This window comes from Oncorhynchus kisutch, linkage group LG18 (genome assembly GCF_002021735.2).
Source record: "Oncorhynchus kisutch isolate 150728-3 linkage group LG18, Okis_V2, whole genome shotgun sequence".
Lineage (NCBI taxonomy): Eukaryota > Metazoa > Chordata > Actinopteri > Salmoniformes > Salmonidae > Oncorhynchus > Oncorhynchus kisutch.
The window spans coordinates 56,788,608-56,814,073 of NC_034191.2; the positions used below are offsets into that span (position 1 = coordinate 56,788,608).

General features: G+C 43.9%; 1 protein-coding gene across 1 annotated transcript in view; it reads left to right on the forward strand.

Moving 5' to 3' along the window:
- Positions 1 to 17,826: 17,826 nt before the first annotated feature.
- The window catches only part of LOC109908734 (zinc finger E-box-binding homeobox 1), a 65,350-nt gene continuing 57,710 nt past the window's right edge, over positions 17,827 to 25,466 (forward strand). Inside the window, exon 1 of the mRNA XM_020507393.2 lies at positions 17,827 to 17,931. Within this exon, the coding sequence (XP_020362982.1) occupies positions 17,874 to 17,931 (58 nt within the window). The 5' untranslated portion in view covers positions 17,827 to 17,873. The remainder of the gene's footprint in view (positions 17,932 to 25,466) is intronic.

Sequence of the window (25,466 nt, forward strand, 5' to 3'; positions counted from 1 at the left end):
GATGTGGTGCTGTGTTGTTATATTTCAAGCTGATTGCGGACCAGAGGCAGCTTATCAATATTTCACATCTCCCAGAGCAGGAAGTGAAAAATATAGGTGACTAGCTTCTAATGAAATACTGAGGAAGCATAAATGTTTCCCTCAAACATACTGTATTATTGACCGAGAACAGATAACTATGCACAGAGATCCTATTCAATTACTAATATGTTTTAATATGTTACTATTGCCATTTGAGCAGGACCTGGCGCAGAGGTCCTGTGCCTATGAACAATAGGTAGGTAGGTGGCACTTTACTCAATTTGGGGTTCAATACCTTAATCTTTGCTTCATTTGTATTTATTTATTTTTTGCAATTTAGCAGACCTTATCCAGAGCGACTTACAGGAGCAATTAGGGTTAAGTGCCTTGCTCGAGCGCACATCGACAGATTTCTCACCTAGTCGGGTGTGGGATTTGAACCAGCGACCTTTCGATTATTGACCCAACGCTTTTAATCTGTAGGTGAAGGTAATTCTATTTACCTTCATCACTAAATAGAATTAAGAATGGGCTGGGCTGTGGCAGTAATGACAGTATTGATCGGCTCACAGAAACCCTTTCAGGTTGGTAATCACAAAGCAGCTTCTGTGGATGGAGGGATAGGGTGAAGGAGGAGTGAGACAGACTGATATGTGGTTTGCCCATTTAGTCAGGTAATCCTTACCCATTACGAGTCAGATACATGGCTACATAGCTGACTGATAGGGCACCATCTTACAGTGTACCTTACTCTGCCCTTTATCTCACCACTATATCTCTCTCCAATCTGGAGCTTGTATCTCAGCCCAACTGCAGTCCCGCTACTTATTCTGAATGCCTGAATACAGCTTATATGCAATCAGCCATTCATGTCAATTAATTTGACCCAAAACAAGGGGTTACATTTCTTAGTCATTTTTTTTTGCAGCTTTATGGAGATAGAGGGTGATCTTGCAAAGATTCCCATTCCAATTCTCTCTTACCATAAATACAAAATAATTTAGGCTCCAGAACCATGCTCATTATGTCAGTGTAGTGAAGAGGTTTGATGTTTTGAGATGAAATGCTTTAAGATTAAATATTCATTTTTTTTATATATATATTGGTTAATTATGTATTTATGTGTCCACTGTCAAGTTGAAACTCATGCTCCAGTGAGGGATGTTTCAGGCGTATGTTTATGCCAATGTTGCGGAATACATTTCCCCCTTATTATAGGATTTCTGAGGTAAACTCGTATGCAACCTTATGGAAATATTAAATGAGGAGAGTGCATAACACACCTCACTGGACACATTCTGTGAGTGTAATTATTTTGCCTCTATGGCCTATTTATTGCCTTGGCTCCCTACTCTTCTACATTTGCACACACTGTACATATATATTTTCTATTGTGTTATTGACTGTACGTTTGTTTATGTGTAACTCTGTGTTGTTGTTTTTGTCGCACTGCTTTGCTTTATCTTGGCCAGGTCGTAGTTGTAAATGAGAATTTGTTCTCAACTGACCTACCTGGTTAAATAAAGGTGAAATAAATCAATATAAAATGATCCTGCACAGCATCCTCTAAGGTGAATGTTTAGGTCTTTATTGAGCACATTCTAATAGGTCATTGTTGGCCGGCAAAATGTTGGCCCTTCTTTTATAATTCATCATGGAATATACTGTAATTCACTCAATTATTATTCATTTACTCTAGTATCATGGGTGGAACAAGCCATTTACTCTAGTATTATGGGTGGAACAAGCCATTTACTCTAGTATTATGGGTGGAACATGTCATTTACTCTAGTATTATGGGTGGAACATGTCATTTACTCAAGCATTATGGGTGGAACATGTCATTTACTCTAGTATTATGGGTGGAATAAGTAATTTACTCTCGTATTATCAAATCAAATTTATTTATATAGCCCTTCGTACATCAGCTGATATCTCAAAGTGCTGTACAGAAACCCAGCCTAAAACCCCAAACAGCAAGCAATGCAGGTGTAGAAGCACGGTGGCTAGGAAAAACTCCCTAGAAAGGCCAATACCTAGGAAGAAACCTAGAGAGGAACCAGGCTATGTGGGGTGGCCAGTCCTCTTCTGGCTGTGCCGGGTGGAGATTATAACAGAACATGGTCAAGATGTTCAATGTTCATAAATGACCAGCATGGTCGAATAATAATAAGGCAGAACAGTTGAAACTAGAGCAGCAGCACAGTCAGGTGGAAGTTGAAACTGGAGCAGCAGCATGGCCAGGTAGACTGGGGACAGCAAGGAGTCATCATGTCAGGTAGTCCTGGGGCATGGTCCTAGGGCTCAGGTCAGTTGAAACTGGAACAGCAGCATGGCCAGGTGGACTGGGGACAGCAAGGAGTCATCATGTCAGGTAGTCCTGGGGCATGGTCCTAGGGTTCAGGTCCTCCGAGAGAGAGAAAGAAAGAGAGAAGGAGAGAATTAGAGAACGCACACTTAGATTCACACAGGACACCGAATAGGACAGGAGAAGTACTCCAGATATAACAAACTGACCCCAGCCCCCCGACACATAAACTACTGCAGCATAAATACTGGAGGCTGAGACAGGATGGGTGGAACAAGCCATTTACTCTAGTATGGTGGGTGGAACAAGCCATTTATTTAGTATTATGGGTGGAACATGTCATTTACTCTAGCATTATGGGTGGAACAAGTCATTTACTCTAGTATGGTGGGTGGAACAAGTCATTTACTCTAGCATTATGGGTGGAACAAGCCATTTACTCTAATACGGTGGGTGGAACAAGCCATTTACTTTAGTATTATGGGTGGAACAAGTCATTTACTCTCATGTTATGGGTGGAACAAGCCATTTACTCTAGTGTTATGGGTGGAACAAGTAATTTACTCTAGTATTATGGGTGGAACAAGTCATTTACTCTCGTGTTATGGGTGGAACAAGCCATTTACTCTAGTATGGTGGGTGGAACATGTCATTTACTCTAGCATTATGGGTGGAACAAGTCATTTACTCTAGTGTTATGGGTGGAACAAACCATTTACTCTAGTATTATGGGTGGAACAAGTCATTTAGTCTAGTATTATGGACGGAACAAGTCATTTACTCTAGTATTATGGGTGGAACAAACCATTTACTCTAGTATTATGGGTGGAACAAGTCATTTACTGTAGTATTATGGGTGGAACAAGTAATTTACTCTCGTGTTATGGGTGGAACAAGCCATTTACTCTTGTTTTATGGGTGGAACAAGCCATTTACTCTAGTATTATGGGTGGAACAAGTCATTTACTCTCATGTCATGGGTGGAACAAGCCATTTACTCTAGTATGGTGGGTGGAACAAGTAATTTACTCTAGTATTATGGGTGGAACAAGTCATTTACTCTAGTATTATGGGTAGAACAAGTCATTTACTCTCGTGTTATGGGTGGAACAAGCCATTTACTCTAGTATGGTGGGTGGAACAAGCCATTTACTCTAGTATGGTGGGTGAAACAACACATTTACTCTAGAATTATGGGTGAAACAATTCATGAGATGATGGTTGAATATTTAAGTATACACCTGTCTTTCTTTTTTTCTCCTCTTTCTCTCCTTTCTCTCTCTCCCACTCTCTCCTTTTTTCTGTCTCTCTGCTCCTCTCTTTCTCCTCCCAACGATGAAGTCAAGGCAAGGCAAGACGCCCTCTCTCAACCGCACTCTCCAGAGCTGTAAAACATTCCAATGAAACATTTTTCTCAACTTTTCTTTTCAAGGTTGAGGTTGGGCTGCAAGACATTTTCAGTCAGTCGTAATGGTGTGACGTTTGGTTTGTTGCTTGCTTTATTCAAATCCAATTATATTTGTCACATGCGCTGAATAAAAAGGGTGTAGACTTTACCGTGAAATGCTTACTTACGAGCCCTTCCCAACGATGCAGTTAAAAAAATGACAGAACAAAAAATAGTAACACAACAGGAATAAAATACACAAACATTTAGCTATATACAGAGATAACAGTACCAGGATAGGGTCAATGCACACTGTCCGGGTCACCATTTATTGAACTATTAAGCAGTCTTATGGATATTTTAGCAGTCTTATGGCTTGGAGGTAGAAGCTATCTCGGGAACCTGTTGATCCGAGAGCCGATGCTCTGCCGGACAGTAGCAGAGTGAACATTCTATGGCTTGGGTGGCTCAAGTCTTTGGCAATTGTTTGGGCTTTACGCTGAAACCGCCTGATATAGAGGTCCTGGATGGCAGGGAACTCAGCCCCAGTGATGTACTGGGCCGTCAACACAACCCTCTGTAGGGCTTTGCGGCCAAGACAGAGCAGTTGCCATATCAAGCGGTGGTGCAGCTAGTCAAGATGCTCTCGATGGTGCAGCTGTAGAACTTTTTGAGGATCCGATGGGAAGAGGCGCTGTCGTGTCCTCTTAACGACTGTGTGGGTGTGTGTGGACCATTTCAAATCTTTAGTGATTTGGACACAGAGGGAACTTGAAGCTCTCGACCCGCTCCACTGCAGCCCTGTCGATGTGGATGGTGGTGTGCTCTCCCCCCTTTTCCTATAGTCCACGACCAGCTTCTTGGTCTCTCCATTTTTGATGGAGAGGCTGTTGTCCTGGCACCACACTGCCAATTCTCTGACCTCCTCCCTGTAGGATGTCTCATCGCCGTCGGTGATCAGGTCTACCACCGTCATGCTGTCAGCAAACTTATTGATGGTGTTGGAATCGTGCGTGGCCATGCAGTCGTGGGTGAACAGGGAGTACAGGAGGGGACTAAGCATACGCCCCTGAGGGGCCCCCATGTTGAGGGTCAGCGTGGTGGAGGTGTTGTTGCCTACCCTCACCACCTTGGAGCGGCCCATCAGGAAGTCCAGGATCCAGTTGCAGAGGAAGATGTTCAGTCCCAGGGTCCCGAGCTTGGTAATGAGCTTGGAGGGGACTATGGTGTTGAAAGCTCAGCTGTTGTCAATGAATCCCAGTTTCACATAGGTGTTCCTCTTTTTCAGTTGCGATAGAGAGCAGCGTGAAGTGCAATTGAGATTACGTAATCTGTCGATCTGTTTGGGCGGTATGGAAATTAGAGTGGGTCCATGGTGTCTGGGATGATGGTGTTGATGTGTGTCACGACCAGCCTTTCAAAGCCCTTCATAATTACAGATGTGAGTGCTACGGGACAATAGTAATTTAATCTGGTTACCTTGGAGTTCTTGGGAAAAGGGACAATGGTGGTCAGTTTGAAATATGTTGGGATTACAGACTGGGACAAGGAGAGATTGAAGACTAAAATGTAAACATAACATGTCTGTGAAGACGCCTGGATTATATGTACACTGAGTATATCAAACATTAGAAACAACAACCCCCCCTTGCAGTCTTTGACACCAACAGGTGCGCCTGCGGCCTGGCACCTGCTACCATACCACGTTCAAAGGCACTTACATTTTCTGTCTTGCCCATTCACCCTCTGAATGGCACACATACCAATCCATGCCTCAATTGTCTCAAGGCTTAAAAATCCTTCTTTAACCTGTCTACTCCCCTTCATCTACACTGATTGAAGTGCAGGTCTGTGTTGATAACCCACCTTTCCTTCCTTCCTTTCACACAATTTATCCTTTTGGATCCTCACAAAAGTCATTTAGTGCTGTAGAAGGTTTCTGTCCCACTTTCTGTCAGCGAAGCCATGAATTATTGGGAGAGGCAGGATTAGGCACCAATTATAGAACTCATGCACTGCTGAACTTCTATTTTCCCCCAGTTTACCGTCTTTATTATGAATAATAAACGAGAACATAATTGTAACATGTTTATTTCCAGCTAGCCCTTTGACAATGTTGTGTTATTACAGTCCTTTCCTGCTCTGAAATTTAAACGGTGGCTTCTGAGTTTCTTTACCCATACTCCCCGGCAGTCCCGTAACCCTTTCAGCACCTCTCCAGTCGGTGCTTGTAAAGTTGTGGGTGGTCGGGCTCAGCCTTAGTCAGGGGTTTGGACCCTGTGGTGGACGTGTGGATTTTGAGCTGTGAAATTGCATTAAGTCGCCAGTTCTAAAGTCGTAATGGTAGGGCAGGGAGGCAAATGGCAATCCTTCCTTTAATGAAACCTAAGCTACTTTACAAAGCAGAGTAGAGGACCAAAGAAGGTCTGCTGGAGTTGGACAACTGGGACTTATAAGGGGGAAGTTGAATGGAGGGAAACTGCAGATATTCACATGCATTTGTGCTTAATGTCAACTAAAATAAACAAGTACTTTATGACTAGGCAGACGAACGCCGTTATGTATTAACTTGGACAGTGAAGCTAAAACTTTTAATTTGGCTCTATACTCCAGCATTTTGAATTTGAGATCAAATGTTTTATGTGTGGTGACAGAATGTCACCTTTTATTTGAGGGTATTTTCATACATATCTGTTTTGCAGTTTAGAAATGAATGCACTTTATGTATCTAGTCCCCCCATGTACATTTCTTTACTTTACTCTAATACAACTGTGGTTTGTGACTACTCTGCTTTCCCATTGTGGCCGATTCAATTGCAGTCATTCTGTGTTACGGATTTTTCAGTCACTCTGGAAACGATTTGGTAACAGAGTGACACGTTTTAATCCCTTTATAATTTATGAACAAAATTGTTATCAGTAAAAGCACTTTCTTTTTACTTCTGTAAACTTTCATAATCCTCCCTCCTCATGAGGGAGAGAAATTAGAAAATATCTATATTTCACCTTTATCTAACCAGGTAGGCCAGTTGAGAACAAGTTCTCATTTACAACTGTGACCTGGTCAAGGTAAGCAAAGCAGTGCAATAAAAACAACAACACAGAGTCACACATGGGATAAACAAATGTACAGTCAATAACACAATAGAAAAATCTATGTACAGTGTATGCAAATTTAGTAAGATTTGTAAAAAATCTTTATTGATCTAGGCAAGTTCTTATTTTCAATGACGGCCTAGGAACAGTGGGTTAACTGCCTTGTTCAGGGGCAGAATTACAGATTTTTACCTTGCCTGCTCAGGGATTCGATCTTGTAACCTTTCAGTTACTAGTCCAACGCTCAAACCATTAGGCTACCTGCCGCCCCGATTGGGGAGGTAAGGCAATAAATAGGCCATAGTTGCAAAATAATTACAATTTAGCATTAACACTGGAGTGAGAGATGTGCAGATGATGATGTGCAAGTGGAGATACTGGGGTACAAAAGAGCAAAAAAACTAAAACAATATGGGGATGAGGAAGTTGGGTGTGCTATTTACAGATGGGCTGTGTACCGGTGCAGTGATCGGTAAGCTGCTCTGACAGCTGATGCTTAAAGTTAGTGAGCTGAGTTAAGGTGGGGCTTTACCTAGCAAAGACACATAGATGACCTGGAGCCAGTGGGTTTGGCGACGAATATACATGTATAGGGCCAGCCAACGAGAGGATACAGGTCGCAGTGGTGGGCAATATATGGGGCTTTGGTGACAAAACGGATGGCACTGTGATAGACTACATCCAATTTGCTGAGTAGAGTGTTGGAGGCTATTTTGTAAATGACATCGCCGAAGTCAAGGATAGGTAGGATAGTCAGTTTTACAAGGGTATGTTTGGCAGCATGAGTGAAGGAGGCTTTGTTGCGAAATAGGAAGCCGATTCTAGATTTAATTTAGGATTGGAGATGCTTAATAATGTGAGTCTGGAAGGAGAGTTCACAGTCTTATCAGACACCTAGGTATTTATAGTTGTCCTCAGAACCGTCCAAAGTAGTGATGCTAGTCGGGCGGGCGGGTGCCGGGCAGCAATCGGTTGAAGAGCATGCATTTAGGTTTACTATCATTTAAGAGCAGTTGGAGGCCACAGAAGGAGTGTTGTATGGCATTGAAGCTCATTTGGAGGTTTGTTAACACAGTGCCCAAAGAAGGGCCAGATGTATACAGAATGGTGTTGTCTGCATAGAGGTGGATCAGAGAATCACCAGCAGCAAGAGCGACATTGTTGATATATACAGAGAAAAGAGTCGGCCCGAGAATTGAACCCTGTGGCACAATATGTGGCAAAATGTGTTAAACAGAAGGTGAATAATTTCTGCAAAACTAAATACAAACGTTGATATTAGTTGGCAGGGGCCTTTACTTCAATAGTATTGTGTTTTGATGTATTTCTAATAGCTTTTAAAACTTTTTCCTAATAGATGTTTTTTAAGAAACATTTTCCATCTGTGTGACCAGAAATCATAGCCGTTGCTTATTCCAAATCTTTGGGATGGAAAAGTCTAAAAAATATAGACTCTTAGCTTTCCTTTGACACCAACTTTGATATGCTCCTATAAACTTCACAAGTTGGTGCTCGTGGGTCCTTTTAGATGGTAGACCAATGTTAGACCAATGTTAAAGTATAAGGATGAAGGGAGACAGAGAGGAGGGGTCTGGAAAAATATCCTTCCTTCTGCGTGTAACACCTGAGTAATAATTTTGTTCTCACTACATCTCCCTTCACAGGTATTATTTCATCCCAGAGAGATTTGAAACTGTGAGAAGATGCTTCCAACAATAACACCTTGATATACTGCGCTTGACGTCTGTGCAATATCTACGGGTGGCCTTTCCAGCAACAAATGAGCAGTAAAATGCAACAAGCGCCCCAATAAACACAGTATAAATTTCAAACGGTGGTCTCCAGGTCATGGCTGTCTCTTTTGACAATCAGAACAGGGGGAAGACTGGGGGAAGACTGGGGGAAGGTTGTCTGGGGCTCAGCGTGTGACAGAGCGTTGTACTGAGCGGCCAAGGTAAGAATGTATCTTGGATAGTTGGGTTGACGGGCAGTACTATATTCACCCTGAAGTCAGAACACCTCAGTCCCTCAGTTAATAACACAGTCAGTAGATTCATATGACTGAGTTTTTGTATTTGTTTGTTTAAGTAAAAAAATATGCTTTTTAATGCTATTTGCAAATGAATAGAAGGTGGTGCACTCAGATGACCAGTACTGTTTTGCAGAACTCCAGAACAATTTGTGAATGCTTCAGGGTTTCTTGTATTTTAGTTAGGCCCCAAATCTTTCCCTGACCCCTGTCCTGACTAAGATGTTTGGGGTGTGGCTCGATCTGAACAAGTGTGTCAGTCCGCTACTTCCTGGTGAGGAGAAAAATCCATAAAGCAGGGAGGAAGTGAAGTAATAACAGACCGGAAGTGAGTTCAGAATGACCAGGCGTTTAGGAGGGAAACGGACCGAGATTTACATCTAGTCCTCAAAACATTGGACATTGTTGGTTTTGCAGGGCCTCCGTGTGTGTTGTGATCAAATGAATTGGTATTTGTCCTGGAATGTTCATTTCCAAGGATAGGGTTTGACTTCCTGAGAGAGACTCCGAATTTCGGTCCCAGAGTACGAGAATATGAGAGAATTTCAGGCAATATGATTTGTTTATTTGTATGACTTATTGTTTATTTATGACAATCAATCTGGTAATTGATATGGTATATTGACTCAAGTCTACATTGGTATTTTGGTACTAGTAACTATCATTGCTTATTAGTAATGGATCTTTCTATGATCAATAACCATCTGTGCCCCACCTGGGCTTCTGGGGGTGTGCAGTGCACTCTCTTTTAGTTTGTTATCTATCAGCTATCACTTCAGCTCTGAGTGTGATGTGGTGAGCTAAGTGCTGTGTTGATGCTGTTCTGTGGGGGATGTGTGTGAAGAGGAAGGCCTGGGCCTCACATTTAGCTGTGGTCTCCTGGGAGAGATTAGCTAGTTTAGGCTCTGGAGTCTCTCTCTCTCTCTCTCTCTCTCTCTCTCTCTCTATCACTGCCACACTCTTGACTGCTCAATGCTGGTCTCTCTTTGTTTAGAACCAACGGATGGTTATTCTATTCTCTCTTTCTCTCACTCTTCCGCTCTCTTTTTTGCACTTTCTGTTCCTCTCTCCTTTACTCTATATTCCTCTAATCTCACTTTCTTTCCTATTTTAACCCCCATTTGTCTGTCTCTACCTAAACTGTTTCTATTTTCCTTTCAGTGTCTATTTCTCCTTTACTCCCTCATACCTCTCCCACTTTCAGTTGTCGTGGAGTGTGCCAACACTCCCCCTTTCTCTCTTTACCCCCCCCCCCCTCTCTCTGTCACTCATTTTCAATTCAAAGGGCTTTATTGGCATGGGAAACATTGTTTACATTGCCAAACCAAGTGAAATAGACAACTCAGTCAATCACCCACACAGCAGATGCTCTTAGCTGACAGCCCAGGTGGCTTGGTGGTATTCAGGCCCAGACTGGACCCCTCTCTGCAACCCACCCCCATATCAGGCCTCCTGTCCTGCTCCAGAGCCCTCTACTACAGGTCTGTCCCAAACGGCACCAGATTGTCTATATAGTGCACTACTTTTGACCAGGGCCCTGGTCAGTAGTGCACTATATAAAGAATAGGGTGCAGAGCCCTCCACAAATGGTCCCCAGGCCCACCGGCAGGCTGCTAGCCAGGCTCCGGCCTCCCTCTCTGGCTGTGGCAGTTGGAGCTCCACTGCACCACAGCATCGCTGTTAGCGTTCATCTCCTAAACGATCCCAGCCCTAAGAGGATCAATACTCATTTTCAGGGAGCAGCATGATCCCTTAATGTACTGGAGGAGGATTGCTTCTTACCCCCCCCCCCCCCCCCCCCCCCCCCCCCACACACACACACATCTGTCTCTCTACAGGAGCCAGCGCATGCAGCTAGAGCTCTGCTTTCATTTCTCTCACCTCCTGGGGACGGGGTTAGTTAGGTAGTTAGTTAAAGACATTGTCCTTTTGTGTTGCTGATATCATTACTTCAGTCAATTGTGCTATGCCGTGTAGGGAGAATTTTGATTTATGGGATTACTGTATCACTATCTGTATTACTAGCTACAATATTGGTTTTAGTCCTCTGTAGCAATTGTTATCAATGAAATCAATGCATTCAAATGGACTTCATTGACCCATATTACTCTAGCTATAGGGTCACCTTGAAGGGTTTATGTATGGAACGGAATAACCACCAGCTCCCATCCAATTCCGCCAGCGTATGAATTTGCCCTTGTTCGAAATCCTAATGCTTATGCTGCCAGAGAAAATAGATGGTGCTGTTTTATTCTAGTTGCTTTTAAACACACCAGAGAGTTCAGTTCTCCCTCTTTTCAGACTGTTTCATTATTGGTAGTCATATTATTATTATTCTTTGTGTTCCACAGACGTTCTGTTTGAAAAAATGACTTCATGCTAACAGTGGCATGATCCAAGGAAAATGGGAAAGATTTCAGAGAGTTTCCATTGGATAACAACCATCTCTTTTTCCAGTCAGTCGTCTCTGTACGGTTGGAGGGTATGAACAGGAACAGAACGTGGTTTAGCTAAACGTCTCATGATTGATCTTTGCTGATGTAGACTGTTTCTGTCCCTTTTTTCATCAAGGAGGGTGGGAGAGAGGAGGGGGGGGGGGTCAAACCATTCCTCTTTCTCACCTCCCCCCACCCCCTTTCCAACAGGTCCTGGCTGGCTATTGGCTGAAACAGGTTGGGAGGGACTCATTGGGTATGCTAAAGCTATTTTTCTCCGTCAGGCCAACCCAGGCAGCACCGCATGGCCCTTCACTGTGGACTGACCGACTGACCACTCTCCTCTGCTGAATTATGCAGCCCGCAGTCCGCAGACCCACACCATAAACAGCCATCTTTTTTCTTCTAGTATGTAGGTGATAGGGGACTCTTCTACGAGTGTTTGACCAAACAGAGAACAATATACTTTTGCTAACATGGTAATAAATGACTCACAAGCTGAGCAGGTAACGTTTCCTTGCTGTAAAAAAACAAACATTTGCAAGTGAAGTCTGTGTTACATTTAAAGCTGAGTGTTTTTTTTCTTTTAACTCTTGGCTTAAATATACTTAAAGTAGACATAATGACAAGCTCTCTCTCTCCACACAAAAGACATGCTTCAAGCTTGTACACAAGAACCCCTATAACAGTCTGTAGGTACAAGAATAGCCTGGCCAAGCAGCAACAGTTGCTCCTGTGTGTGACCTATAATTGCCTGCCTATCATGGGATCTTAAGAAAAATAATCATTTCATTTTGTCCTTAGCTAGCTAGATTATACAACAATTTTTTTGTTTTGTTTCTGGTCCATATTTTTCCGAAAGCCAAGAATTCACCTCACCAGCAACTAAGCATGTGATCAGTTCTTTCCATTTATCCAGAAGAGAATCTGTGCATCCTAAATATCACCCTTTTCCCTTTATAGTGCACCACTTTTGACCAGGACCCATAGAGCTCAAAAGTAGTGCTCTATATAGGGAATAGGGTGCCATTTGGGATGCATTCTGTGGGTGATAAGAGGTGTGTGACAGGTCTGATTGGATGCAGTCAGACCTGCTGATTGTTTTGGCATGCCCCTGTCTTCCTTCCGAATGCCACACCTGGGTTCAAACACTATTCCAAATCTTTCAAAGTGCTTTGAGCATTCATTCTAGCCTGCTCATGGAGTGCAAGATGGGTGGGATTTAAAGTGTTGGGACTATAATATTGGTCCATTAAACCAGGCAAGCTCAATCAAGCACAGATAAAGCAGTTGAAGTGATTTGGAATAGTATTTGAACCCAGGTGTGGGCCCTGCCCTCCCTAGAGCTGCGGTAAACCTTGTGCTACAGGAGAACAGCCAGGCCTTTCTTTAGGTAAGAGGCAGGAGGATTGAATCACCGCTGGGCTGGCTAGCTGACGGTCTCATGACTCTTTTTCTCTCTCTGCTGTCTCGGTCTGGTCCCATCGCATTCCTTCGTCCATCCTACACGCACTCTCTCCTCTCCCGGAGTTGGCACAAGACTTGTGGCGAGAAAAACTTGTTTAGATGCATCATACCGTTTCTGGTAAAAGTATCCCAATTTTGGTGAAAAACCTCTAAATCTTGTAAATGGATATTACTTTCTATATTTTTATTTTTAGAATGATACGTAATGATATGATTCAATACTATATACATACATTTTCTCTATAAGTAGAAATGGGCTTTTTTTAAATGTTCACAATGTTTTTGGGTAGATAAATCTTCCTTCATGTAATAGCCTAATTCAGAGCAGGTTCCCCCAACTGGCGGTGGTTTTATTTGGCCACCCAAGTTTTCTGAGAAACAATACAAATGTATACAGTACCAGTCAAAGGTTTGGACACACCTACTCATTCAAGGGTTTTTCTTTATTTTTACTATTTTCTACATTGTAGGATAATAGTGAAGACATCACAACTATGAAATAACATATGGAATCATGTAGTAACCAAAAAATTGTTAAACAAATCAAAATACATTTTTGATTTTTGAGTCTTTAAAGTAGCCACCCTGTGCCTTGATGACAGCTTTGCACACTCTTGGCAACAAGCATCAGGAAGGCTTTTCGAACAGTCTTGAAGGAGTTCCCACATATGCTGAGCACTTGTTGAGCACTTTTCCTTCACTCTGCGGTCCAACTCATCCCCAAACCATTTCAATTGGGTTGAGGTCGGGTGATTGTGGAGGCCAGGTCATCTGATGCAGCACTCCATCACTCACCTTCTGTCACACCATGATCTGTTTCACCTGTCCTCGTTATTGTCTCCCAGTGTATTTATCCCTGTGTTTCCTGTCTCTCTGTGCCAGTTCATCTGGTATGTTTCCAAGTCAACCAGCGGTTTTCCTGTTCTCCTGCTTTTTCCATTCTCCTTTTTCTAGTCCTCCCAGTTTTGACCCTTGCCTGTTTCTGGACTTTGTTCTCACCTGCCGGACCACGAGCCTGTCTGCCACTCTGTACCTCCTGGACTCTGATCTGGTTTTGACCTTTTTGCCTATCCACGACCATTCTCTTGCCTACCCCTTTGGATTAATAAACATTGTAAGACTCTAACCATCTGCCTCCTGTGTCTGCATCTGGGTCTTGCCTTGTGCCTTGATTCCTTCTTGGTCAAATAGCCGTTACACAGCCGGGAGGTGTGTTGGGTTATTGTCCTGTTGAAAAACAAATGAATGCTGTGATAGCCATGCTGGTTAAGTGTGCCTTGAATTCGAAAGAAATCACAGACAGTGTCACCAGCAAAGCACCCCCACACCATCACACCTCCTCCATGCTTCACAGAAATACTCCTCAGCACCACCCCGCCCCCTCCTCAGACGATCCCGCAAGTTAAAAAGCTGGTGGCGGAAGTCCTGGGCTGGCGTGGTGACACGTGGGCTGCGGTTTTGAGGCCGGTTGGATGTACTGCCAAATTCTTTAAAATGACATTAGAATTAGCTTATGTTAGAGAAATTAACATTCAATTCTCTGGCAACAGCTCTTTTGGACATTTCTTCAGTCAGCATGCCAATTGCACGCTCCCTCAAAACTTGATACATCTGTGGCATTGTGTTGTGTGACAAAACTTCACATTTTAGAGTGGCCATTTATTGTCCCCAGCACAATGTGCACCTGTGTAATGATTATGCTGTTTAATCAGCTTCTTGATATGCCACACCAGTCAGGTGGATGGATTATCTTGGCAAAGGAGAAATGCTCACTAACAGGGATGTTAGAAATATGTTTTTTGTGTGTATGGAACATTTCTGGAATCTTTTATTTCAGCTCATGAAAAATGGGATCACCACTTTACATGTTGCATATACATTACCAGTCAAAAGTTTGGGACACACCTACAATGGTTTTTCTTTATTTTTACTATTTTCTACTTTGTAGAATAATATTGAAGACATCAAAACTATGAAATAACACATATGGAATCATGTAGTAATCAAAAAAGTGTTTGGTTACTACATGAGCAGCCACCCTTTGCCTGGATGACAGCTTTGCACACTCTTGGCATTCTCTCGACCAGCTTCACCTGGAATGCTTTTCCAACAGTCTTGAAGAAGTTACCACATATGCTGAGGACTTGTTGGCTGCTTTTCCTTCACTCTGCAGTCCCTACTCATCCCAAACCATCTCAATTGGGTTCAGGTCAGGTGATTGTGGAGGCCAGTTGGAACCAAACATTTCAAATTTGGACTCATCAGACAGCGTCACCAGCAAAGCACCCCCACACCATCACACCTCCTCCATGCTTCACGGTGGGAACCACACATGCGGAGATCATCCGTTCACCTAGTCTGCGTCTTACAAAGACACAGCGGTTGGAACCAGAAATCTCAAATTTGGACTCATCAGACCAAAGGACAGATTTGCACCGGTCTAATGTCCATTGCTCGTGTTTCTTGGCCCAAGCAAGTCTCTTCTTATTATTGGTGTCCTTTAGTAGTGGCTCCTTTGCAGCAATTAGACCATGAAGGCCTGATTCACGCAGTCTCCTCTGAACAGCGGATGTTGAGATGTGTCTGTTACTTGAACTATGTGAAGCATTTCTTTGGGATACAATTTCTGAGGCTGGTAACTCAAATGAACTTATCCTTTGCAGCAGAGGATAAGTGGCAGTCCTGTGGCAGTCCTCATGAGAGCCAGTTTCATCATAGCACTTGATAGTTTTTGCGACTGCACTTGAAGAAACCTTCAAAGTTCTTGAAATGTTCCGAATTGACTGACCTTCATGTCTTAAAGTAATGACGGACTGTCATTTCTCTTTGCTTATTTGAGCTGTTCTTGCCATAATATGGACTTGGTCTTTTACCAAATAGGGTATCTTCTGTATACCACCCCTACCTTGTCACAACACAACTGATTGGCTCAAAAGCATTAAGAAGGAAAGAAATTCCACAAGTTAACTTTTAACAAGGCATACCTGTTAATTGAAATGCATTCCAATTGACTACCTCATGAAGCTGGTGGAGAGAATGCCAAGAGTGTGCAAAGCTGTCATCAAGGCAAAGGGTTGCTACTTTGAAGAATCTCATATATAAAATTGATTTTGATTTGTTTAACACTTTTTTGGTTACTACATGATTCCATATGTGTTATTTCATAGTTGTGATGTCTTCACTATTATTCAAGAATGTAGAAAATAGTAAAAAATAAAGAAAACCCTTGAATGAGTAGGTATGTCCAAACTTTTGACTGGTACTGTAAATATATATATATACATCATTGTTGGACATAAAGACTGTAAAAACACCAGGAAATCAGCTCCAATTGATTTTAATTTGGGAAATCTGTATTCCCGCTTATAATAGAGAGATACACTACAAAAGTATGTGGACACCAGCTTGTCGAACATCTCATTCCAAAATCATGGGCATGAATATGGAGTTGCTCCCCCCTTTGCTGGTATAACAGCCTCCACTCTTCTGGGAAGGCTTTTCATTAATGTTGGAACGTTGCTCCGGGGATTTTCTTCCATTCAGCCACAAGAGCATTAGTGAGGTTGGGCACTGATGTTGGGCGATTAGGCCTGGCTCGCAGTCGGCGTTCCAATTGATCCCTAAGGTGTTTGATGAGGTTGAGGTCAGGGCTCTGTGCAAGGCAGTCAAGTTCTTCCACGCCGATCTCGACAAACCATTTCTGTATGGACCTCGCTTCATGCATGGGGTCGTTGTCATGCTGAAACAGGAAAGGGCCTTCCCCAAACTGTTGCCACAGAGTTGGAAACACAGAATCGTCTAGAATGTCATTATATGCTGAAGCATTGAGATTTCCCTTCACTGGACCTAAGGAGCCTAGCCCGAACCATGAAAAACAGCCCAAGACAGTTATGTCTGCTCCACCAAACTTTACAGTTTGCTCTACACATTGGGGCAGGTAGCGTTTTCCTGGCACCCACCAAATCCAGATTCATCAGTTGGACTGCCAGATAGTGAAGCGTGATTCATCACTCCAGAGAAAGCGTTTACATTGCACCAAAGTCAAATGGCGGTGAGATTTAAACCACTCCAGCCAAAGCTTGTTATCGCTCATGGTGATCTTAGGCTTGTGTGCAGCTGCTCGGCCATGGAAACCCATTTTATGAAGCTCCCGAGAGACAGTTCTTGTGCTGCCGTTGCTTCCAGAGGCAGTTTGGAACTCGGTAGTGAGTGTTTTAACCAAGGACAAACCATTTTTATGCGCTACACACTTCAGCACTTAGTGGTCCCGTTTTGTGAGCTTGTGTGGCCTACCACTTCGTGGCTGAGCCGTTGTTGCTATTAGATGTTTCCGCTTCACAATAACAGCACTTACAGTTGACCAGGGCAAAGCTAGCAGGGCAGATATTTGACGAACTGACTTGTTGGAAAAATTACATCCTATGATGGTGCCAAGTTAATAGTCATTGAGCTCTTCAGTAAGGCCATTCTACTGCCAATGTTTGTCTATGGAGATTGCATTGCTGTGTGCTCGATTTTATACACCTGTCAGCGACGGGTGTGGCTGAAATAGCCAAATCCACTCATTTGAAGGAGTGTCCACATACTTTTGTATATATAGTGTACATGTGGCCGTATACAAATGTAAGCTAGTTTTGAAATGATTGTGTTTGGGCTTCTTGCGGCCAAATGGGCAGTCTACAAATTATTTGTAAATATGTTCTGGCCCCCCGACCATTCACTCAAGAAATCTAGTTGATGATCCCTGCTCTAGAGCTGTGACAATGTCTGTCATCATGCATCGGTATAGGCTCTAGTAGGTTGAGTATGTTTTAACCATAAGGTTCTTAGTCAATTATCTGTAGATTCCCGTAATTATATGGCCCCAACCATACCAGAAACTCAGAATAAAATCTTTATATTTTTTTCAAAATATAATCATGCATAAATGGTGCGATGATCAGAAAGAACGCATAGAGTAGGAGTTTAAGGTTGGCGGGTCCTACGGTTTAGGAGGTGTAGAAGGTAATGTCGTAAAGCAGAGTGTCGTAAACCAGGTGCAGGGAGGGGAGGTGAAGCAGAGGGAGGAGGGGGAGTGGGGGCGAAAGAGGAGGTGACTCTCCAACAGCATTTAGACACAGCGAAAGGATCATGGCGGATGGCCCCAGGTGTAAGCGCAGAAAGCAGGCGAATCCGAGGAGGAATAACGGTAAGTAAAACTACTCCAATTTCCTTCTTTTTCTGTGGTGAAGTGGACTAGAATGAGTTCTATCGAATTCTCGATTCTCCGAAGACTTTGGGACCCCCGGAGTCGCGTTTTTAGTGGGTCAAAGTGCTGGAAAGTAGCAAGTAAGCGCACAATTATAGCCCTCTGTGGTGTACCGTTATACCTGGCTCGCGACTCTCCCACCGCCTAGCGGTTGAGTGCACCACCCTGGACCGTTATACGCACCTAATCTCGTCCCTGCACTCGCTTTTGTTCCCCGTTCAGTCCCTTTTCGATTTGATTTAAATCCTCTTTTCGTATTTTTTTTAGAGTTTTCAACTTGATAGCTTGTTTCACATTCTCTCGCCCTCAATTTGGCTAGCTTTCTAAAACCGGTGTCTGGGAATATAACCTTACCTGGTTGTTTTTTGCGGACCACGGTAGTTTGTCACCTTCTTTATCAATATAGAAAATGGATTGATGTTCTGAATCGGAAATGAGTGAATATGTGTAAAAGTTGTATTTCCTCAATGGACTTTGGAGAAACTGAACTGTTTCTGTCGCTTTTCTATTCGTTCCACGCACCGTAGCAGGTTGCGCGAGCCTTGATAGGACACTTGCTACATCGTGGGCTCGGGCCCACCATCCATGCATTAGAAAATGTTTTTAATGGGAAAATTGTACAGTTCTGCTGCTTGATCATCTATTCAAATGCATGCCGTTGTGTTAGGTAGGCTACACGCTACTTTCTGTCTTATTTTTCGTTGTAAATCATGTGTAGTGGAGATGCACGCTTTCTCACCATTGACAATGGCAAGTGTGCATTAAAAAACATTCGAAAAGTTATTGCTACGATAAGTAGAAAATATGTCAAATAAGATAAGGTTGTTATATAATTAATCAACAGAAATGCAAATGACCGTCGAGCTAAAAAAAAAAACGTTGTTTCTGTAGCATGCATTGTTGGGTAATGTTTTAGAGACTGGGAAGGGTAGCTCACGCGCTGTGCGTGTGAACAAGGCACAGCCTATATAAGGAATGTGCGTTTACATCCACAGTCGCGCGCTGGGAATTCAGATTTTATAGGTTTGTGTGCCGCGGGAGCGAAACTTGCAGTTGGAAACAACCTGTTCATCCATTGTTTTTTATTAGATCCATCATTTTTTGTTGTTTTTGTTTGTGTTTTGTGTTTGAGGTTAAAAAGGCTGCACTGTAGGGTTGGCTGGGTAGCCAGTGCGTTTTCTCCGAATCGTTTTTTTTTTCTGTCAGTAATTTAATTCATGTCATAGTGAAGTGCTTTATCTGTAAATGATATTAAAACCGACTTGCAAAGATCATACTATTCGGGGTTGCTTGTCAATCCGTTATGCTTTTTTTGTAAACCCATATCATGTGTTCTCGTGTTATTTCGTTATTACTTAGTGACTTTTGTTTCACCATCAGAGGTGGGCGTTTTTACGCATAGGAATAATGTTTGTTTTGTAGGCTGTTAGTATAGGTTTTCTGAAGAAAAAATGATATTTTATCCTGACGACATGCGTAGCCTATAGCCTCATGCAAGTAGTCAGCAGCGCAAGTGTTCGAGCCACCCAGCGGAGCCTGCAGGAATATAAGGACATGTTTACTTGATCTGGAAAACGGGGCTTTGGTGTTTCTAAACACCCCTCTGTCAAAACAAACTTAAAATCTAATTGCTGGTGACTGAATACGCTGAGTTAGAGAAGGAATCGTCTCACTGGAATCTGTCTTCCAAAGCAGTGGAGAGCGGCCTCTGTGCCGTGCGCTGCAGCAAATGGCAACTTGTGCAGGTAGAAAAGGCAACGGGTGTCTGTAGGCGCGGCATGCTGTCATCGTGTCAATTTGTTGTGATTTTTTGTCATGGAGGAGTCGCTTGTTGTGCTTACTGTCATTGTTTGTCATTTTATAATATAAACCTAGGATATTTATTGTGTGCCTTGTCTCTTTGCCACGGTGTTGATCACAGATCCGTGCATGCCATCATGCCAGTGCTCGGTTGACAACGGTGAATTTGTGCTTTCACACTTTATAGCGGAGTTGTTGTAGCGTGTATTTGCGGCTCATTCATGGTCCGTGGTGAATATTTACTGCATTGGAGTCACCTCAGAGAAATAAAGACGCACCTGGTAGGTGCTGACAGATGATATAATTTGTACACGGTTTAATATGAGTAATTTATATACAATTCTAGAAAATAATTCAAACGTATTATTTATTGACATTTTTTGCATAATTTGTTTTCCTTTTTACACTTTTTACACAATTTCTTCACTTATTTTCCATTTTGTGTAAATTACATGTCACTGTAGTGTTGCCCATTTGATGTTCATTTAAAAAATAAACTGAGTTAGCCTATGTTTTATTCCTTATGTTATCTAATTGAGCATACACACTGCTTACCTCAACTGTGTTATGCTGGGTGTTCAGCCTAAAAATGGGTTCCCAGGTAAAAAGAAACCCCCTTTTAGAGGGGTAGTGATTTGATTGCTTTGGGACAGGAAAGGACAGGAGGCGATCTGGCAGTTACTGAAACCAAAAGGTGCTTGGCGCCAGCCCTGTATTGGTTGTCTTACTGGGCCTGGAGCTGGGCCTGACAGAGCAGAGCAAGCTGAGATCAAGGTGAGCCCCGTCACAGCTGTAAACATGGAGGTGCTAACAGCCAGCCAAGCAGGCAGGACAACAGGTGTTTGCAATCTGTGGGACACTGTCTCCACTGGCTTCCTTGGTCACTTCTATCCTGACCAGGACTAGTCCAGATCCCATCAGGAATAGCAGCAACCATTCCCCGGAATGGTAATTTAACACCGCAATTTGGGAATAGAGGAATGCGGCCCGGTATTAACATTCTTAGCAAAAATAAACAGTCACTCTTAGCCTGTCTTTGTAAACGTGTGAAAGTGGAGGTTATAGGGCATTCATTTCAAAGGAACTTTCCATATAGGTATTTATTTGAATTGATCAAAGGGTTCACTCTTCTCTCTCTATCTCTCTCTTGTTCCTCTCTCTCTCTCTCTCTGTCACTTAATCATCCTACAGAAGAGGAAGAATGGGTCGGTGGGTCTATGTTTGGCTTCCGTAAAGCTGTGTGATGTAGTACAGGATGTTTATTTGGCTGGTAAAACTATAATTAGTGCGCTGGACTAATTTTTGCCCCTAAATAATATTGAATGTAACCACACGCTGTAAAGTTGTGTGAGAACAATAAAGCAACACTGTGGTTGAGCTACAGTTCTTAAGAAAATAAGATGTTTTGGCCATTCCAAAGGCTTCAGGGGGAGAGGGGTTTTAAAAGCCATCTGTTTTAAAAGCCATCTGTTAACATTTAAAAGGTCTACCCCTGGTGAGTGGAGTTTAGCAGAAGAGGACATTTTCATTTATCAGTTCTTTAACTTTTGAACAACTTCCTCTGCTGCATATGAAAGTGCCAAGTCAGAGGAACGTCCCCCGCCCCCTCGTCTCCTCACCCCTCCTCACCTCCCCCAGTCCTTTATTCCGGGGAAAGACACAGTATCCAGGGGTGCTTTTGCTTACCCCCTGACCTAGGCACCCATGTGTGCCTCCACTATGACTTCACTCCCCCCCCCTGTGCCATTGTTGGGTCCCTTCCAGCATGTCCAATTGTGTTTGTGTTTAAGTCCCTTCAATGAAAGGATCCCGAGGGGTATAAAAGCATGGGGGTTGGCTCTGGACTTTAGTCTCCTCCCCCTGCTCCCTCGACCCCTCCCTCAATCCATCCCCCTGACCAGTACAACCCCTCTGTTCTGTTGAGTTTGGTAGGGGAGGGAGGAGGGAAAGGGAGGAGGGAGGGATAAGGGGGGGCGTGAGAGCTGGCAGGGAGGGATGACAGTGAGGTGCTGCTGGAGAGGAGAGCCAGTGGGAAGGAAGGTGGACACTCACTCACTCTGTCAAACACAACTGATCGCTCCCTTTACATGAGAATAGTCTGAGTGTTTCCAATGGAAAGGAGTGCAAATGATTCATTTTGGGTAGTGAGGTAAACTAAGCAGCAGGATATGACAAGTTAAGGACAAATCTCTAGTCGAGGAACTGTCTTTACAGACCTCTTGAGGTTTGAATTGGCCTAATCATGTTTTCTTCTTTTGGCATTTTTATGTTTCTCCACACGTTTTAAAATGTTTGATATGAAATTCTAATCTCTACACCATTCAATGCACCATGTCACACATTTACAATGATTTCCCAGCAGACAATTCTGTTTGTGCTCATAATCTGATGCTACTCAAACCCTTTCCCACTGTTGTTGAGGCAGCTTAATGATTAGCAAGCTCCTATAGAGGTATTGCATTACCCTATAAAAATGTGCTCTCCCTTCCCTTAGAAAAGCCGTTTTAAAACCCAAGTCAGTTTCACTAACCCCCTTAACTACGCTTGGATGTCCTTTATTGGGGTTGTGTGTGGGATGAATGCTTAAATGAACCATTGTGTGTTAAAGCTTTGGTTGGAGGAAAGCCTGAGGAGAAAGAGCCTAGTTACCTTTGCAGCCTGCTCGCTCTACCACATACACTGTCAGTGGAGGAAGAAAAGGCCCATTGAGTGGGGCCGGCGTGGGGAAGGAGAGGCCTTTTCACACTCTGCTTGTGGGAAACTTCTCCCCCATACTGGGCATGGCTATTTGCATATGACCCATTCTCTTCCCAGAGACCCCAGTACTGACAGAGGAATCCGTGGAAAGCTCTGAGAATTCATCACAATCTCCCTCAGTCTCACGACACGACACTCAGGTTTTTGCGTTTGCGTTTTGTTGTTGTTGGATACCCCAGCCTTTCTTGTTTTTTTTCTTCAGAAATGTGTTTTGTCCGTGTCATGCTCACTTTTTGCTGAAGGTTTGTCTATGCCTCCTGACTATCATTTTGTGTTGTGTTTTTCCTGTGTGTAGTCTAAGCCCTGTATTTAAGTGTTAAACTGAGGCTACGTCCCATAACGTGCTCCAGCAGCCGGCAGGAGTTCCTCCCTATATAACCCAGATAGGGCCCACGACGGAGCTTCGTGACTGTGCGGGGGCCAAGGCTGACATAATGAATGAGGAGGCATGAGGGATGGAGTGTCAATAATGTTGTTGAAAGGACAGAAATATCCTGGAGTTGTTCAGTTGGGGGGTTGGCGGGGGATGAGGGGGGAGGTTGGGTGTGACTATACATGTCAGGCCCAAGTGAACTGAACAAAATCATGACGGGGGGGGGGGGGGGCTCAGAAGGAGCAAGAGGAAGAGCGGGCCCCAGCATAGGCTCTCGTTCTAGCTGGATCAGGAGCCTTCCTCAGTGGCTCAGATCCAACCAGGGGACTGAGTATACAAACCTCTAGATGGAATCTGCCGTACGGGGGAAACAGCGCCACTGTCGGCCCAACAGCCGTTGTTATAGGTTTTGGTTTTGTTTCGTTGACGTAGCAGAGGTGGGGAGCATAGGGGGAGCGTCGCACATCAGGGTAATAAATCAATCACAGTGCATATGCTGCTGTTCTATCGCACGTGCAATGATGTCAGAGGGGAAAAAACAGTGTTCGTTGTTGGCAGTAACTTCTTTGTTGTTGTAACATCGCAAACGGACGTGGCAGTTTCGCCATTGTCCCTCAAGCAATGGAAAAAACTCGTTGATTTGACCAATGGAACTTCTGCATGTAGTGTGTGCGCTCAGCTGTTTACAATACAATGGGCTTACAGTATCCATATCCAGCACTGGGACTAGAGAACACTTTAGTGTGTTGTTGTGACCATACAGGAAGTGCCTCCAACCTACACTCTCCTCCTCTTCCTCTCCCCATTACTGACTCCCCAGAGTGAGTCATAGACAGACAGGTGTGTTGGTAATGTCCACAGCATCGTCCCTGGACCCAGCGTCACTGAGCATGTGCGATAAAAATAAGTCCAAAAACAAATAGTGTCTACTCCTCCCTCTCTCTCTCTCTCTCATTATTCCATTCCTCCTACCGATACCATATTACATAGAAACAGGTGGGAGTTGAAATGATAGTCTGAAACGAAATAAAGCTTCTACTCCTCCCTCTCTTTCTCTACCTGTCCCATAGACCCCGCCATGTGGGAGCTGAAATGATAGTGTCCCGTTGTGTATAGCTTACAGCCGGGGGAGATGGCAGCTCCAGGATCAGTTGGTGACATGTCTTTTTGAATAATGTGTTTGGTGGCTGCTCTTTAGGCTGGACTAGTCGTGTTGGGAGTTGACAGTGACCCTACTGTCTGTTGCCTCAGCCTCCCCTCTCCTCCGTCTCCTCCTCTTATCCCCCTGTTCCTCTGTGTCTGCTGCTTCATCCTCTCTTCCCACTCCCTCCTTCTCGCTCCCCTCTCTCCTTCACCTGCCCCCCCCCCCCCCCCCCCCCCCCACTCTCATATTGCCTCAGCCTCCTCTCTCCTCCCTCTCCTCCTCTCCTTCCTCCTCCTCTCCTCCCCTGTTTCTCAGTGGAGCGGTTAATGAAAGGTCTGTGTTAACAATAGACAGGCAGCCGGCGCTGAGCCGCCAGCCCTCATCATGCCAGTTTGTGTTTGGGCCACAAACTCATCAGTGGAATCTTTGTTCCTCACCTTTAACCTGACAATTCATTCTCAGTTTCCCTGAAAAAACGTGACAGTACAAAGCCAATGGAGCAATATGGTGACTTTATGCTGACAGATCGTAACGTTTCTTGTGTCGTTTTTTGAGTCACTCATCATTGCTTATCATTATTACCCCCTGGCCTGCATGTACATTGGCCGGGGTCAGAAGTAGTACACTGTATAGAGAATACCGTGCTATTTGGGACTCAGCCCAGAGGGACGTGTGAGTCCAAGAGCCATCCTAATGATCTGAAAATGTTGACAGAGACTAAAACGGCTCCTGTGATGTCCCTTTCCCCGGGCCACAGTTAGTGATTTACACAGGGGCCACGCAGTCAAGTAGCTAGCTAGCACACTGCTTTAACAGAAACCCTAGTCGCCTTGTTTATTAGTCAGGCAGAGAGGAGAGGAGGGAGGCAACGCTGAATGTCAGAGTCTGTAGACATCACAACACACAGGAGTAATGAGAGAGCAAGACAGAGAGAGAACGAGAGAGGTAGTAGCCTGAAAACAGAGCGTGGTTGGGAGGGGAATGGGACAGACTGGAGGCTTGAGACAAGCGTAATGTCCACAGCATCGTCCCTGGACCCAGCGTCACTGAGCATGTGCAGCTGAGCTGGCCTGGCCCTGCTAGTGCAACAGAGATACAGGGAGTGAATCGTATTGTTTCAGCAGAGCTCAGTCTGAGACAGGAGCGCTCTCACATTTAGTCATCGAGGCTTCCGCCCAAATGGAAAGATTTTCCCTGTAACGTGCACTGGTATGGGCCCCTACTGGCCCTGGTCAAAAGTGGTGTACTTAGGCCTAATAGGGAATAGGGTGCCATTTGGGACACATCCCTGGGTGATGAATGAGTTTGGCCTGTAAAACAGCCTTATAAACGGTTTATTCCCCTGGCTGTTACACCGCCACCCCATATGCTGCTTCCCCTGATGTCATTGTTCTGTGTGTT